The sequence below is a fragment of the Rutidosis leptorrhynchoides genome, chromosome 2 (assembly GCF_046630445.1).
Source record: "Rutidosis leptorrhynchoides isolate AG116_Rl617_1_P2 chromosome 2, CSIRO_AGI_Rlap_v1, whole genome shotgun sequence".
Lineage (NCBI taxonomy): Eukaryota > Viridiplantae > Streptophyta > Magnoliopsida > Asterales > Asteraceae > Rutidosis > Rutidosis leptorrhynchoides.
In genome coordinates, this window is record NC_092334.1 from 695504347 (window position 1) to 695518602 (window position 14256).

Below are 14256 nucleotides of genomic sequence, written 5' to 3' on the forward strand. Positions count from 1 at the left end.
GCTCGTCCGAACCGCCAATCATCCCGGTGTAGTAGAAGAAGTCAACGAGCTTCGCGCTCGGGTAGTGGCTTTAGAGAATATGGTGCAAAGGTTACAAGCACCAGCAGCATCACCAGCATCAACAGTACCACCAACAACAACACCAACAGTACCATTACCACCACCAACAACATCCGTATCGCAAACCTCAACTTCACAATCTGTCCCACGAGCATCAACGTCATACGCACCGTAGTTACCAACAAATACCTGCAACAATAACTGATGAAGTATTAACTCATTTCCTCTGAAGAAATTTTATGTATATTTAATATATATATGAATTTTGAAATCAAAATAAATCTTTTCGTACTAAGCTATTACGTGTGAATCTCAACTGGTAGGTACTACTCGGTTAGTTCATATTACTAATATGCAATGATGTACATCCTTCCTTAACAACTTAATCATTGTTAACTACAATCTCTGTTTCAACTTAATGAATTCCATTTCATAATAAACCAAGTGTATTATTCAATTACATAATTGATTTTATATTTTCATTTTCGATATACTCGAAACTTTCCAGAAAACATCATTTTTACCTTGCGAAGTTAGCAAGAGTTCCATGAGCACCAACATGATTCACTGAGGAAATATCAATAAAACTGAATAACGAAGTATTGATTACATTAGTAAAATACTCCACGAAGATTATGAAATCTTTAATGTTTTAGAGATTATTCATTTCTAATCCAGCCAAAAAAGTAAATGAGCTTAATATGATATTAACTCATTAAATCTGTGTTACATCTGAAGAAAATATACATACATTTTCATAAAGACGGTAATAAAAATTCTTTTGTACAAAGTATTAATTGTGAAATCTTTAATGGGTAGGTAATACCCGAGAAATATATAAGTTCGCAATTAATATGTTACACTGTACATTCTTCAACTTTGATTCAAAAATTATTAATAATGCTCACAACGATATACAATCGTTTTCATACAAATTCAATTACATATTCTGATATTGACGGATCAAAATCTAAGTCATAACTCTGAACCGGTGACATCATTCTTAGATCTCTACATCTTTCAAATCTATACTTTGACTTCAAAACTGTGCAAGATCCTTTAGCGTTGTTTTTACCGAAAATAACCTTGCAATTTCTTTTTCAAAGTATCTAGTTTTACCCCACTTCCAACCAGTCAATTTCGACTTTTCAGATTAGTCTTATTATAACCTTGACATATACATTTTTGTTACCGGGGAACCTTTTATGTTCCACCACATTAGCAGTAAATTTACCAACAACTTCATTGATCCTTGACCTTCCGAAAAATCCTTATACTCATTGAAAACCTATCATGTACTCATCCACATCTCATAACGGTAATTGCCATACCAACTACCAGGAATTAGCAATCAGTATTTTGAATCTCGCAGCATTTTCTACAACAACAGTTATATATAGATAACATCTATCTTCTAGACTTACATACTTCGAAGGTGAAGTTTCTGAAAAACATCCCAAACTATGAACTAGTTCTCTGAAATTGGAACAATGCTGATAAAGCAGCAAAAATGGTAAACGACTTTAACAGTCAAAAGTTTGATGATAAAGAATAGTATGGTGGTAAAGCTGAGAAAAAGAGAAGGTTTGGAATTGAAAAACGGATTGAGCAGACCATGAAGGAGGCTGTGGACAAATCACAAAGACTAAATCTACCTTAAAAGAATCCAAATGATTCAGTGTCTGCTGAAATTATTAGCGAATACCTTGCTCCTTACTCTAAAACCTTTGCGGACAATATTCTTCATCATCATCTTATCTTAAATATTCTAAGATATCATCGTATCTCCCATTATAAATATCCTCCATATTTCTGAAGATATTTTTCGAAACCATTCTTATCTAAAATCATTACCTCTTCGCGCTATCTGTGTTACATCATAAAAGAAACTATTTTAGTTTCTAAAATATGAAAAATTTGAAAAAAATGGATGTTTTGAAGTAATGTTGGGAACTGAAGCATGAGTTAGTATAATATAATGACACTTGATCAACGTGATTACATTACAGTAAGTCATGTTGAGTTTCTAATGGAACGTGACAAAGGTTCACAGATCACACCCTCATCATAAACCATGTTACATAACTCTTTCATTCTATATAATCTCTAAATATATCAAGAAAATATATTTCTTGATGATTCGGTCTTTTCCGGATATTCTGGTAATTTGACAAATCAAGATCGTGTCATTTCAATTTCTTTCTTAGAACATTAACTATGTTCATTCCGAAATCCATACCTACGAATTCTGTACCATTATTCGCTTGACTTAAAATCGGGAAGAGAAATCGAAAGCATGGCTGAAATATAAAGGAGAATATAAGCCCGATAACAACCCCGAAATTTACAAACTGTGTATATCAATGCGTATAGTAATATAAAGACACGGGAGAATGAAAAACACTATAACTCCAAGGTAATGGTAGAAGAAAATAACTTCCTCTGGTGGTAGATGAAAAAGAAGAATGACAGATATGAAAGTTAGGAGTATATCAAGAATCAGAACTGGATGAAGCATTTCACAATCTTTTGGAAGTATGAAATGAGGAAGAAGATATAGGAGTGGTGAAAATAATGAAACGGAAGAGGTCAATTTATAGTGAAATATCAGACATAGCAATCGAGGCAGATTACGCATTTAATCAAAGAAAATCCTAATTTCCGCAAATTCTGAAGAATCAAATCTTATTTAGATTATGAAGATTTTCTATTCCTTAACATCCGGAAATCAATCGTTACTACGTCAAGAGATAAGACGAATTTCTATTCTCCATTTCATTCTATTATGATAACTTCTCTCATACGCTTCGAGTAATCGGATTGTTTTATCTGTATTATTCAATGGTGATAAAATTCTATTTATCAACTCATATTCGTCATAAAAACATTTTTATTGTTAGCCATGACGACCTCACTCAAATTTCGGGACGAAATTTCTTTAACGGGTAGGTACTGTGATAACCCAGAAATTTCTGACTAAATTTAAACTTAATCTTTATATGATTTAATATTTCCGACACGATAAGCAAAGTCTGTAAAGTTGAATCTCAAAATTTTGAATTATTCAATTACCCTTCGATTGTTCTCAACGATTCGCGAACAATTATATGTAAATAGATACATATACTATAACTTGAAAACGTAACAAAGTGTTAAGTAAATGATACTGTGCATTAAACTTATTGATTTGAATATATAGTTGATATATTTAACTATGGAGTTAAAAGATTATGCCAAACGATTGAATTAAAAGATATTTATTGAGTCCCTTAAGGATTATAATATTATTACGAGTCTCTGTTCTGAGGTCCACGCTGATTTAAGAAATCATTCATTTTTAACGATATTCGGAATAAATGATAAAGTGTTTGATGACGAAAGTTAGATAAAAGTTAGTGGAAAACTAAACTGCATAATATTGAATTGATTGTGTTACAAATGTGTGAAAACGTTTTCAGATATTATAGAATTGATTATTAATATGTGTTTGTTTAAATAACGTAATTTAAACGATACAAAAATAAGGAATATTAACTGGTGGAATTAGATATATGAATAACTTGCGACGTATATTTAAAACGTGTTTATAAATATTAATTTGGTTACAAAACGTTTTGATTTAAAACAATATTATTAAATATACTTCGTTAGATAACGAACCATTGATTTATAGAAGTAAATGACCAAACCACTCGAAAGTTTAAGATACACTTTGAGTGATATAGTTTTTTGATAATTTAAGACTATATTTTAACAAAGGTACGTGTGACGAAACGTAAAACGCAAGTTTTCTTAATGTACGAAAGGACGTTCGAAAAACCGGAACCGGGACATAAGTCGCGTGATGACGTACGACTTATCGGAACAAAAATTACAAGTCAACTATGCACGTGAATTTAATATAATATATAATTAATTATATAAATTATATATTATAAATATAATTAATAAATATGTCGACAAGCGTAGGACAAAAACATTTGTGAGCTGTCATACCTTCCCATGTGATCGCATGGGAAATGGCTTGGGAAGCCATGCGATCGCATGGCACCCTTTTGCTGGCCACATCTATAAATTCGCGATTTATGTTTTTGATTCATTCATATATCTATCTCTCGACTCTCTCTAAATATATATATATATATATATATATATATATATATATATATATATATATATATATATATATATATATATATATATATATATATGTATATATATATATATGTATGTATATATATATATATGTATGTATATATATATATATATATGTATGTATATATATATATATATATATATGTATATATATATATATATATATATATATATATATTATTAATATTAAGATTATTATTATTAATCTTATTATTAATAGTATTAGTATTATTATTTTTACGATACAAAAATAATAATATACATAAAATATTACGACGGAGTGATGTCCAAATGATTTCAAAACGAGTTTTCGAGCAAGCGAAAGCTAAGGAAATTATGGGCTATTGCCATGGAGGTTATGGGTAATGTTCATGGGTAATATTCGCAAGTCAAATCTAGTGTTTATTATCTTCGTTACGTCTATGTACTTTCCTGCAATATTGAATCACAATATTGATACGTGAGCATTCATATCGTATCTTTTATATATTAATTGTGTATCCATGTCTAGTGCTCGAGTATATATATTTATGCATGCATGTATGCTAATTTTCGTCGTTAAACAGTTTATAATGGATCACAAATTAAATACATATATTACTCGTAAAAGGTATATGATATACATGTTTTTGGAAAGCTGGCGAAAAATCAATATCTTTTCATTTAGATATTGAATAATTTCGATGAACGGATTAAAAGATATAATCAACTGAATTATGATTGACGTTAATTGAAATTGCTTTTGAATCTACAATTAAGATTTAAACAACTTGTTTACGAGATTGATAACTTGGATTTTTGAACATTACCAACCGAGTAAATGAATCCTTATATAATGTACGTCTCGTTTTGTTAAACAACTGTCAAAATTGACTTTTTGAAACGACTTTGGATAACATTTGTATGTCGATATCGAGCATTAGGATTGTGATACACTATGACCTGACCTAGCTTGATAGACATTTATTGACCAACATATGTTCTCTAGGTTGAGATCTACGGTTATTTGGTAATCCGAGTTTCGATCACATTTTGGTGAAAGACTTTATATGCTGCTAAGGTGAGTTTCATTTGCTCTCTTTTTAAATGCTTTTGAAATCTATATTTTTGGGCTGAGAAACAATGCAATTTATTTTAAACGCAATGGATACAAGTACATACTAAATTCTACACCGAGTTTGAACCGAAAATTCCTTAGCTTTGGTAACTAGTAACTGCCGGTTATAAGAACTAGTGGGCGCGAGTAGTTGTATATGGATCCATAGGGCTTGACATCCCCGTCTGTTCCAGGTATAGAAACCCTAGCCTGAACTATAAAACAGACGTATGTTATTTGAGTTTAGTATACGTTGGATTGCGTGTATTGTACATGTTGCTTGCATGTATGTTAAAACAGGGATACTTATTATAACGTTAAAGCTTAGTTACCAGGGTGCTCAATCTTGTAGAATATTTGATAAACGTTTCTGGATGAAACAACTGAAATCTTGTGATCCACTTTTATATACAGATTATATGAAACAATAAAACTATGAACTCACCAACCTTTGTGTTGACACTTGTTAGCATGTTTATTCTCAGGTTTCCTAGAAGTCTTCCGCTGTTTGCTTATGTGTTAGACAAGCTATGTGCATGGAGTCTTACATGACATATTTTTCAAGGAAACGTTGCATTCACCAAATCATCAGCATGTATCTCATTTTGACTGCATTGTCAACGGAATTATTATTGTAAACTATTATTTACGGTGATTGTCTATATGTAGAAATCATCAGATGTCGAAAACCTTTGATTTAAATATTCATTTATGGTGTGCCTTTTAAAAGAATGCAATGTTTACAAAACGTATCATATAAAGGTCAAATACCTCGCAAAGAAATCGATGAATGACGTGTTTGTCCATATGGATTTGGAGCGATCGTTACAACAGCCATGACTACACCCAGCGAGAGAACGTCGCCATCGAATTGATCCGACTAAGCAACCTAAGAAACCATCAAGCAGCACCACCGCCGAAAAAGTGGCTGGTGGGAAAACAAAATTTCACTGGACCACCACACCAGTAAAATAACGGAGACAGTAAACAAAAACCCCAGCACCACCAAACACATAGAACCATAGTGCCAACGAGGCATTCGTCACCTGGCCACCGAGAGGAGCGATGCCGAAAAATTAGAGCTCCGACGAATAAGCTCAAAATCCGGCGAGGATGCAAATCACACTGGAGACACGATCGAAGCCCAGCTCCGCGAAGAAGCTAGAAACATAAGAAGCACCTGCAACCGAGAGGATGTCGATTTACCTGTGATCAAAGGCCATTCCGGCAAAAAAACAGGTAACCCGAACGAAAACGAAGAGAGAGCAAAAGAATGATCATCGGAGAAGTAAATAATAATTACTATAATTTGACATATTAACCATTCTAAGATGCGTAACAATTATTAATTAATGTTTACTTTATTAGATGAAGCAATTAATGTTAACAAGTTAACATGATCTTTAATTTAGCCTATTTAATTTGGCATATTATATATATGTTCAATTTGAAAATTATGAACAGTAACAACAAAATTGAGTAACATGATTGGACAATAAAACTTGAATTCCACATTCAACCCTTTCACCACGTTTTAATTAGATAAATAACATTGATTTTCAAATAATATAAGAACTGCAAGGATGCTTGAGTGGTTTACTACCCTACATGTTGTTCTGCTGATCCCGAGTTCTATCCTCAACAACACCTTTTTATTTGTTAACGCGTCGCTGTGATCCCGAGTTCTATCCTCGACAGCACCTTTTTATTTGTTAACGCGTCGCTGTGATCCCGAGTTCTATCCTCGACAGCACCTTTTTATTTGTTAACGCGTCGCCGCAACGCGCGAGTAACCTAAATCTTGTATATTGAAAAAAATGCAATTATCACTGTTCATACACTCACCAATTTTGACTTTTCTTTTGAATCAAAAGACCACTTTTAAGTACATAGATACAATTAGCTTCCATATTATAACAATATCACCGTTGATTGAGTGGTCTGCATGCACCTTTGACAATCAAGTGCACCGGGTTCGATTGTCATGGAATTGTCACAAGATTTCTAAAGTTCAAATCTCACTAGAATACATCTTATGTAATTGAGTTATCTTAATCAAGTTCAAATTATTATTGTGCCATGCTTAACTTGCATCAGAAAACTAACTGATCGAGCAATAAGTTTAACTTCAAGCTTTCTAAAAATATATTGTCAAGACAAATATAAAGTCGATCATTTTAGTTGATCATATATGTGAATTACATTATGTGAATTCTATATGAAATAACTATCCCGGCAACTATTATTATAACTTTATTTTAAAAAGAATTTTTTATCGGACCCTATCTTAAAATACGTGGGAATCGTCATATCACGTCTTCGTTATCTTTTCTCATGGCTTTTTTGTTATCTCGATCAAATTATTTGTTGTGGGCACAAAGATAATTAATTGCATCATCCACTCATCCCATAATCCTCATGTCATATCCCACATTTAATTAAGACAAGATCTTTTAATTTGTATGCTGTTTTAAATAGTTAATATTTGTGTACTCTGTTTAATTAAAGTAAAAACAATACATAGTTAGACTAATGCGGATATATTTGAAGTTGGATGTAGTATCAATTAAGTATATTAAAAAATGGTAAGAGAATAAAGAATATTGTTAATGTTATTCATTAATGTTATCTTCCTTGAAAAATTTTCCAAATAGAAACTTTTTTTTTAGGTAAAGGGTATACACCCGGTAAATTATATATATCAAAAAATATTACATGAGAAACGGTTGATGCAAACAAAGCACACAACCAGCAAGCCAAAAACTAGCCAATCAAACAAGGAAGACAAAAGCAAGAACTATATTTTCCACTTCATCTTCACCTCCAACACATGTTGTGAATTTTTGAACCTCAAAGACATTAACTTCAGTCTCACTGTGTTGTAAATGTCTTTATAAACTTGCTCTGCTTTGCGTTTTGTTCGGTTGAACAAACACCGATTTCGTTCTTGCCATATGTAGTAGATGGTAGCGGCAAATAATAGTTTAGAGACTACGACTCTAGCCACCCGCGTATGAGAAATCGGACTGATCTTATGTATAACCTCTTTCCAGTTATCCCCTAGAGATCGTAAGGGCATCAAACCTTGAACCTGATTCCACACTTGCTTAGAATACGTACATTCAAAGAATAAATGATTGTGGGAGTCTTGTTGGTTACCACACAACGAGCATGACAAATTAACATTCTGATTAGCGCATATATCCCATACTCTAATCTTATCTTGAGTTTTCAGCTTTTCACCCACCATTAACCAAACAATAAAAGCATGACGCGGTATGCATTGTGAGAACCACACTACCGAATGCCATATTACTTTTGTTGCACGTGGTCTGAATGTTTCCCATGCTTCCTTAGTCGAGAAATCAACCAAATTTCCATCAGATTGTCGCCAACACATAACATCAGACTTTGATAAATCAGGAGGCCTAACATTCATGAGCATTGGAAATTTATCGATCCATGGATCCGGCCATTGCCATCCAGCATTAAAGATCAAATCTGCCACCTTTGTGTCGTCCGAATAGCCAGCGCTAGTAACGTATCTATGAGTAATATGCTCACTAAGTGGCCCATAATCAGTCCATGTATCATGCCACGCTGAAGTTACATTTCCATCACCAACTTTATGGATGATAAACGGCCTTACTATACTTCTCATTTGCAGCATCTTACGCCACCCATAACTTGCTGAACTAGAAGCGTCTACCTTCCAAAAATTATGTTTATTAAGTCTATAAGTATGGATCCATTTTACCCACATAGATTGTTTATGATTTAATAAACACCATATATGATAAGACATTAAAGCCAAGTTCCATGCTTTTAGACTTTTGATTCCAAGACCACCCTCTTCTTTAGGAAGACAAACATTCTTCCAACTAACCTTAGCCTTTCCTCTCTTCAAATCTCCTTTGCACCAAAGAAATCCACGTACTGATTTCTCAATATCATGGATAATAGCATCAGGAAGTACAAAAACAGATGACCAGTAAACCTGCATAGGGGATAGAACCGAGTTTATCAGCTGAAGTCTACCCGCATATGACAAAAACTTGTTTTTCCAATCTTGAATTTTAATTTTAATCCGGTCAACCAAGCTTTTACAATCTTTGTAGTAGAGACGGGACGAGATCAAAGGCACACCCAAGTAACGTACCGGTAACACTCCTTCCTCAAACGACATTAAGGATAGAATCACATTCTTTAAGCTTATAGAGACATTGGAGAAAAAAGCCGTACTTTTTGGAAGGCTAGGCGTCAAGCCCGAGCATGCTTTAAATTCGGCCAAAGCATCAGATAAAGGCTTAACAGATCCAACACTCGCATGGGCAAAAAGAAAGAGATCATCTGCAAAGCAAATGTTCACAATTTCTTGCGCCTCACATTTGGGATGGTATTTAAAATCATCAGAATGTAGAACATTTCTTTTGATCATTAATGTTAAACATTCCATGACCAAGGTGAATAAGTATGGGGAAAGAGGATCCCCTTGCCTCAAGCCTCTTTTTCCCTTAAAATAGCCATGGAGCTCCCCATTTATATTAATAGAGAAAGAGGTTGTGGAAACACATTTCATTATCCATTTAATCATGGTACGATGGAAACCAAAGTATAATAAAATGTTTTCCAAAAACTTCCAATCAACGGTGTCATACGCCTTTTGAATGTCAACTTTAAAAGCGCATCGAGGGGTACCTCTATCCAAGTGGTAGTTCTTCATAATCTCTTGAGTAACCAAGATGTTATCTGAAATACGTCTCCCGGGAATGAAGGCTGACTGGTTATCACTGACAATACTATCCAGACTTCCTTTAATTCTAGCTGTAATTATTTTGCTAATACATTTGTATATGACATTGCAGCAGGATATGGGCCGATAGTCGTTAACTTTGCAAGGTGTTTCAACCTTCGGAATTAGAGCAAGGATGGTATGGTTGATCTCAGTCAACAACTGACTGTTATTGAAAAAATCAATCACAGCCTTACATACATCCGGACCAACAATCTCCCACGCTTTCTTAAAGAAAACCGAAGTGTACCCATCCGGTCCCGGAGCTTTGTCTTCCCCAATTTCGAAAATAGCAGCTTTGACTTCATTATCAGTAACCGGACATATCATGTCTAAAGCTTGGATCGGAGATAATTTCTTCAAAAATAGATTATTGGGGTCGGAAATCCTCTCAAATAGAAACTTTTCATAACGAACAATTCGTTTAAAATTTTTGATTATATACATGTAAAGCATTGGCGGAACGTGCAGAATCACGTATTGGATCACTCCAGTGCGGCGCGAAGCTGCTGATGCCGAGTCAACTCCCATGCTTTATATCCTGCTTGGTCCCGCGGCATGGTGGAAGTTTGGTAGAGCGTCATGAAACTTAAGATAGGTTTGTGTTAGATAATATGTAAGGCCCAAGTTCAATATGTACTATGGGTTTAGGGTCATTGGGGTTTGATTAGGTTTATAGTCATGTACTCTATAAATATGGTTTACTATTATCAATAATATTGATGATGAGTTCTACTTTATAACAAGGTTGAGTTATGCATAATTGTGAAGCGTCATATGTATAAATATCAATGTCACAAATACCATTAGTTAATGTTTATTGTTAAATCCTTCAGTCGACTAAGGCACTTAACCATTGTCTGTATATTCTAGGAGATGTTTAAAAAATGGCTTACTTTTAAATCATGAACTAATAAATTATCTAGAAATAACGATAAAAATAAATAAAAATTAACTCAAATTATATCCTTGAATTATAAATTCACCAAATTTCCCACCTCGGCTACTACTACTAGTTGGATCCTCTATATAGATTAAATATAGCCAACAACCCAAACCCGGACATCTGAAAGATTTTATTCTAAGACAACAAAATGACAAAAAAAGCATTCAATATTTAGATCGACTAATAGTAACTAAAATTGATATCGAAAATCAAATTCATTAATATTGAATAACGTTTACCAAACAATACAACGATTAAGCTTCATGAGATACGTACGGAATAAGCGAAATTGAGGTAAAAAAAAACTTGTAACTAAAAGTGTACAATTATTTATAGGGAAGGTACACTTGACATCAAACCAAAATTCATTTAGGATCAATCTCAAGCTGCAACTTCAATGGTATGACTAGCCACAATTGGACTACGAACAACGTGTGAATTTGGAACGTTTTCTGATCGTACAAACGTGTTTAGCTTCACCATATCGATCACATTTTGATCTTTTACTTCTGGGACTCTTGGTTCATCCATTGAACTCATTCGCTCTTTAAATTCTGTAATTTTATCATCAATGACAACCGGTTTCCTGTTCTTGTACACGAAGTAAAGTATAATCTGAAGGATACCGAAGGTGAATCCAAGCATATTTGGGATCTGTGAAAAGTAAAAAATCGTTAGAAAATGATAAAACTTGAAGTTACTATTTTAATTTGCGAAGCAATTTTTTGTACCGCGATGTTGAAGTCCCCGAGAAGTAAACCGTAAAAGAACCACATCACTGCGCTGAGTGTGAGGGCTAGCGATAGAAGAATAGGCATGTATTCGACACTTTTAGTCTTGATCACTTGTCTCTACAATAATACACAAAACTTTTATTTCACAAATTCAAAGAGGTTTAGAAATATGCAATGGCGGAAAGATACTACGGCGTTCTCTCATCCTAAAACTTGATTACTTAACATATAAAGTATATAATAGTTTTGCAGAAATGATAGACAAATTTGGCCCCCTAAAACTAAGTACTTAACGTATATACTTATATTTCTGATTTTTCACCCTCAACATAAGGTTTTAAGTTCCGCCACTAAGAATATGCAAGTGCATAGCCAAAAATTTTACCAGGACGCCTAAAGGTGCGACAAACACACACAAAGAAAATATGAGGCAGATCCATCCAACAATGACACCACGCTTAGCGCCTTTTGCAAGGAATTCGGTAAGGAGAACAATCAAACCGAATCCAACTATTATAAACAACGTGATTAGCTTCAAGCTTTCAATCTGCACATGAAATAATACTTTCGCAAATTAGGACAAAAACCTTTTCTACAAAGTTATCTAAACACAAGAAAATATATTTACATACCCTAGCTTTCTTTGGCGCATAGAAGACGAAAACACAGAGATAAAACGTTTGTATGACGATACCAACGGAATTGATGGTGATCAGAAGCATCGCATTACCCTTTAACAACGCGTAGTAGATCCAAAGCATAGCACTAAATAATCCCACAACATAAGGTATCGACTGAAACCCCTCGGTCGATTTCTTTTTGTAAACTTTATAGAACGTCGGCCTGTATCATTAATTACAAAGCTAATTCGATTAGGAAATCACATGTTTTTGGCACCAACTTAGAGTTATTCAAGCTGATTTATGATGGAAAGAGGCTTAAGTCGGAAACTTACAGTGGTGAAAGGAACACCATGAAGGAGACAATATTTCCTACAATAGAACAGCAAAAAAGCGTTTTATTAATTAGCTAAATAGCTAAATTTTGGTTTAACGTTTGTTATCTGCATGAAAAGTAACATATAGATTTTCATGCATGCATGCAATCAATAATGAGAGAGAGGGTATACCCATAAGACCAAATGCTAGAGTAAGGTGAGGAAATTGACCAGCAAAATTCACCATTTTTAATTAATTTCTAGTGAAATGAAATCACACACTCAACTCAACCAGAATTTTAAGGAGAGAAGTGTTTGATGCTCTAATTAACTGCTGGTGTTGTTTGTGATGAGTGGTGAATAACAAATGGTAGTGTATAGTTTATATAGGAGGATTCAAGGTGGTGGGGTCACCCATTCATATTCATTTTATAAAATATTAGTAAAAATTAATAAAGGTTTTGGAAATGGAATTGAAAAAATATACTTAATTTGTTTGATCTAGGTGTATCTTGCTTTCCCTTTGAACATTTTATACAGTAGTAGTGTTCTTTTTAGATCATTGCTATACTGAATAGATGTCTTATAAACAAATTTCAAAGTTTTAATTGAACCTCACTAGTAAAATATTTTTCAATTGTCAAAAAAGTTAAAAACTACCAAAATAAAATATATAACCTAGTTAATTAGGTCAAGTAAATTTTAATAAACATACTTTGTCCTCTCTGAAAGCATGAAAAAACCCTGTCATATTTACCGTTTACTATTTCTATAGTAACTTACGTAGATGCAGTGTGGATCGAGAAAATTTTTTCGATTCATAAATTTTTTTCGACGAGTACAAAACATTAAAAATTTGTAGAAAACCAAAAGACGGGGTTAAATGTCAAATTTAACAAAAAAATACACTAAACGACGAATTTTAACATATAATTACACTAAAAGATTAGTCATCATGGGGAGCTGACCCCGATTACCCCTTAATAGATCCTCATGTGCTTAGATGATATAACTTTGAATATAATTAACTTTATAACTAAGATAACACTTAAGAAATTCAACATTTTAAGTAACTAAATGAGTACTAACCTAGACCAAGGTACAATTTTCGGGTAAGTTTTTCACATAAATGTACATTTGTAACTGCACGATTTTAGTTTATAAAACGTAGCAAGTGACTTTGGAATTATCTAGACCGTACGTAAGAAAAAAAACCGAAGACGTGAATTTCTTAATTTGTCTATCATCATTTTATTTTCAATTCCATTTATAGTAATCAGTATTTCTATCACGTATTTTTATATGAAAGAAAAATGAAACGTTTAATTAGTTTCCTATAAGGTAGGTCTTTTGGTTTAACTAACATGAAGATAACGTGAAATAATTAAAGTAAGGAAATAATTATAATTACTTATATTGATAATATTGATATTGATAATTATATCATGAAGAATCAATTCACGATCTACAAAACACTACAATTAGAATACAATTCTTAACTCTTTGATATATCTAGGCCGGTTTATGTAAATTAAG

The 14256-nt window shown here is 33.1% G+C and overlaps 1 protein-coding gene across 1 annotated transcript; it reads right to left on the minus strand.

Moving 5' to 3' along the window:
• Positions 1–11245: 11245 nt before the first annotated feature.
• On the minus strand, positions 11246–13065 carry LOC139894085 (bidirectional sugar transporter SWEET14-like). The gene is made up of 6 exons (XM_071877285.1): positions 12913–13065; positions 12739–12775; positions 12416–12626; positions 12169–12330; positions 11781–11900; positions 11246–11703 (listed from the first exon to the last, which is right to left on the minus strand). The coding sequence occupies exons 1-6, from the start codon at positions 12965–12967 to the stop codon at positions 11431–11433; spliced, it is 858 nt and encodes a 285-aa protein (XP_071733386.1). The 5' UTR covers positions 12968–13065; the 3' UTR covers positions 11246–11430.
• Between the last annotated feature and the right edge of the window lie 1191 nt (positions 13066–14256).

Excerpts from the sequence above, each read along its gene's own strand:
- LOC139894085 (XM_071877285.1), bottom strand. The coding sequence starts at position 12,967 with ATGGTGAATTTTGCTGGTCAATTTCCTCACCTTACTCTAGCATTTGGT. Across the intron at positions 12,776-12,912 it reads TCTAGCATTTGGTCTTATGG|GAAATATTGTCTCCTTCATG; the intron begins GTATACCCTCTC and ends GTTCTATTGTAG. Across the intron at positions 12,627-12,738 it reads ATGGTGTTCCTTTCACCACT|GCCGACGTTCTATAAAGTTT; the intron begins GTAAGTTTCCGA and ends TTAATGATACAG.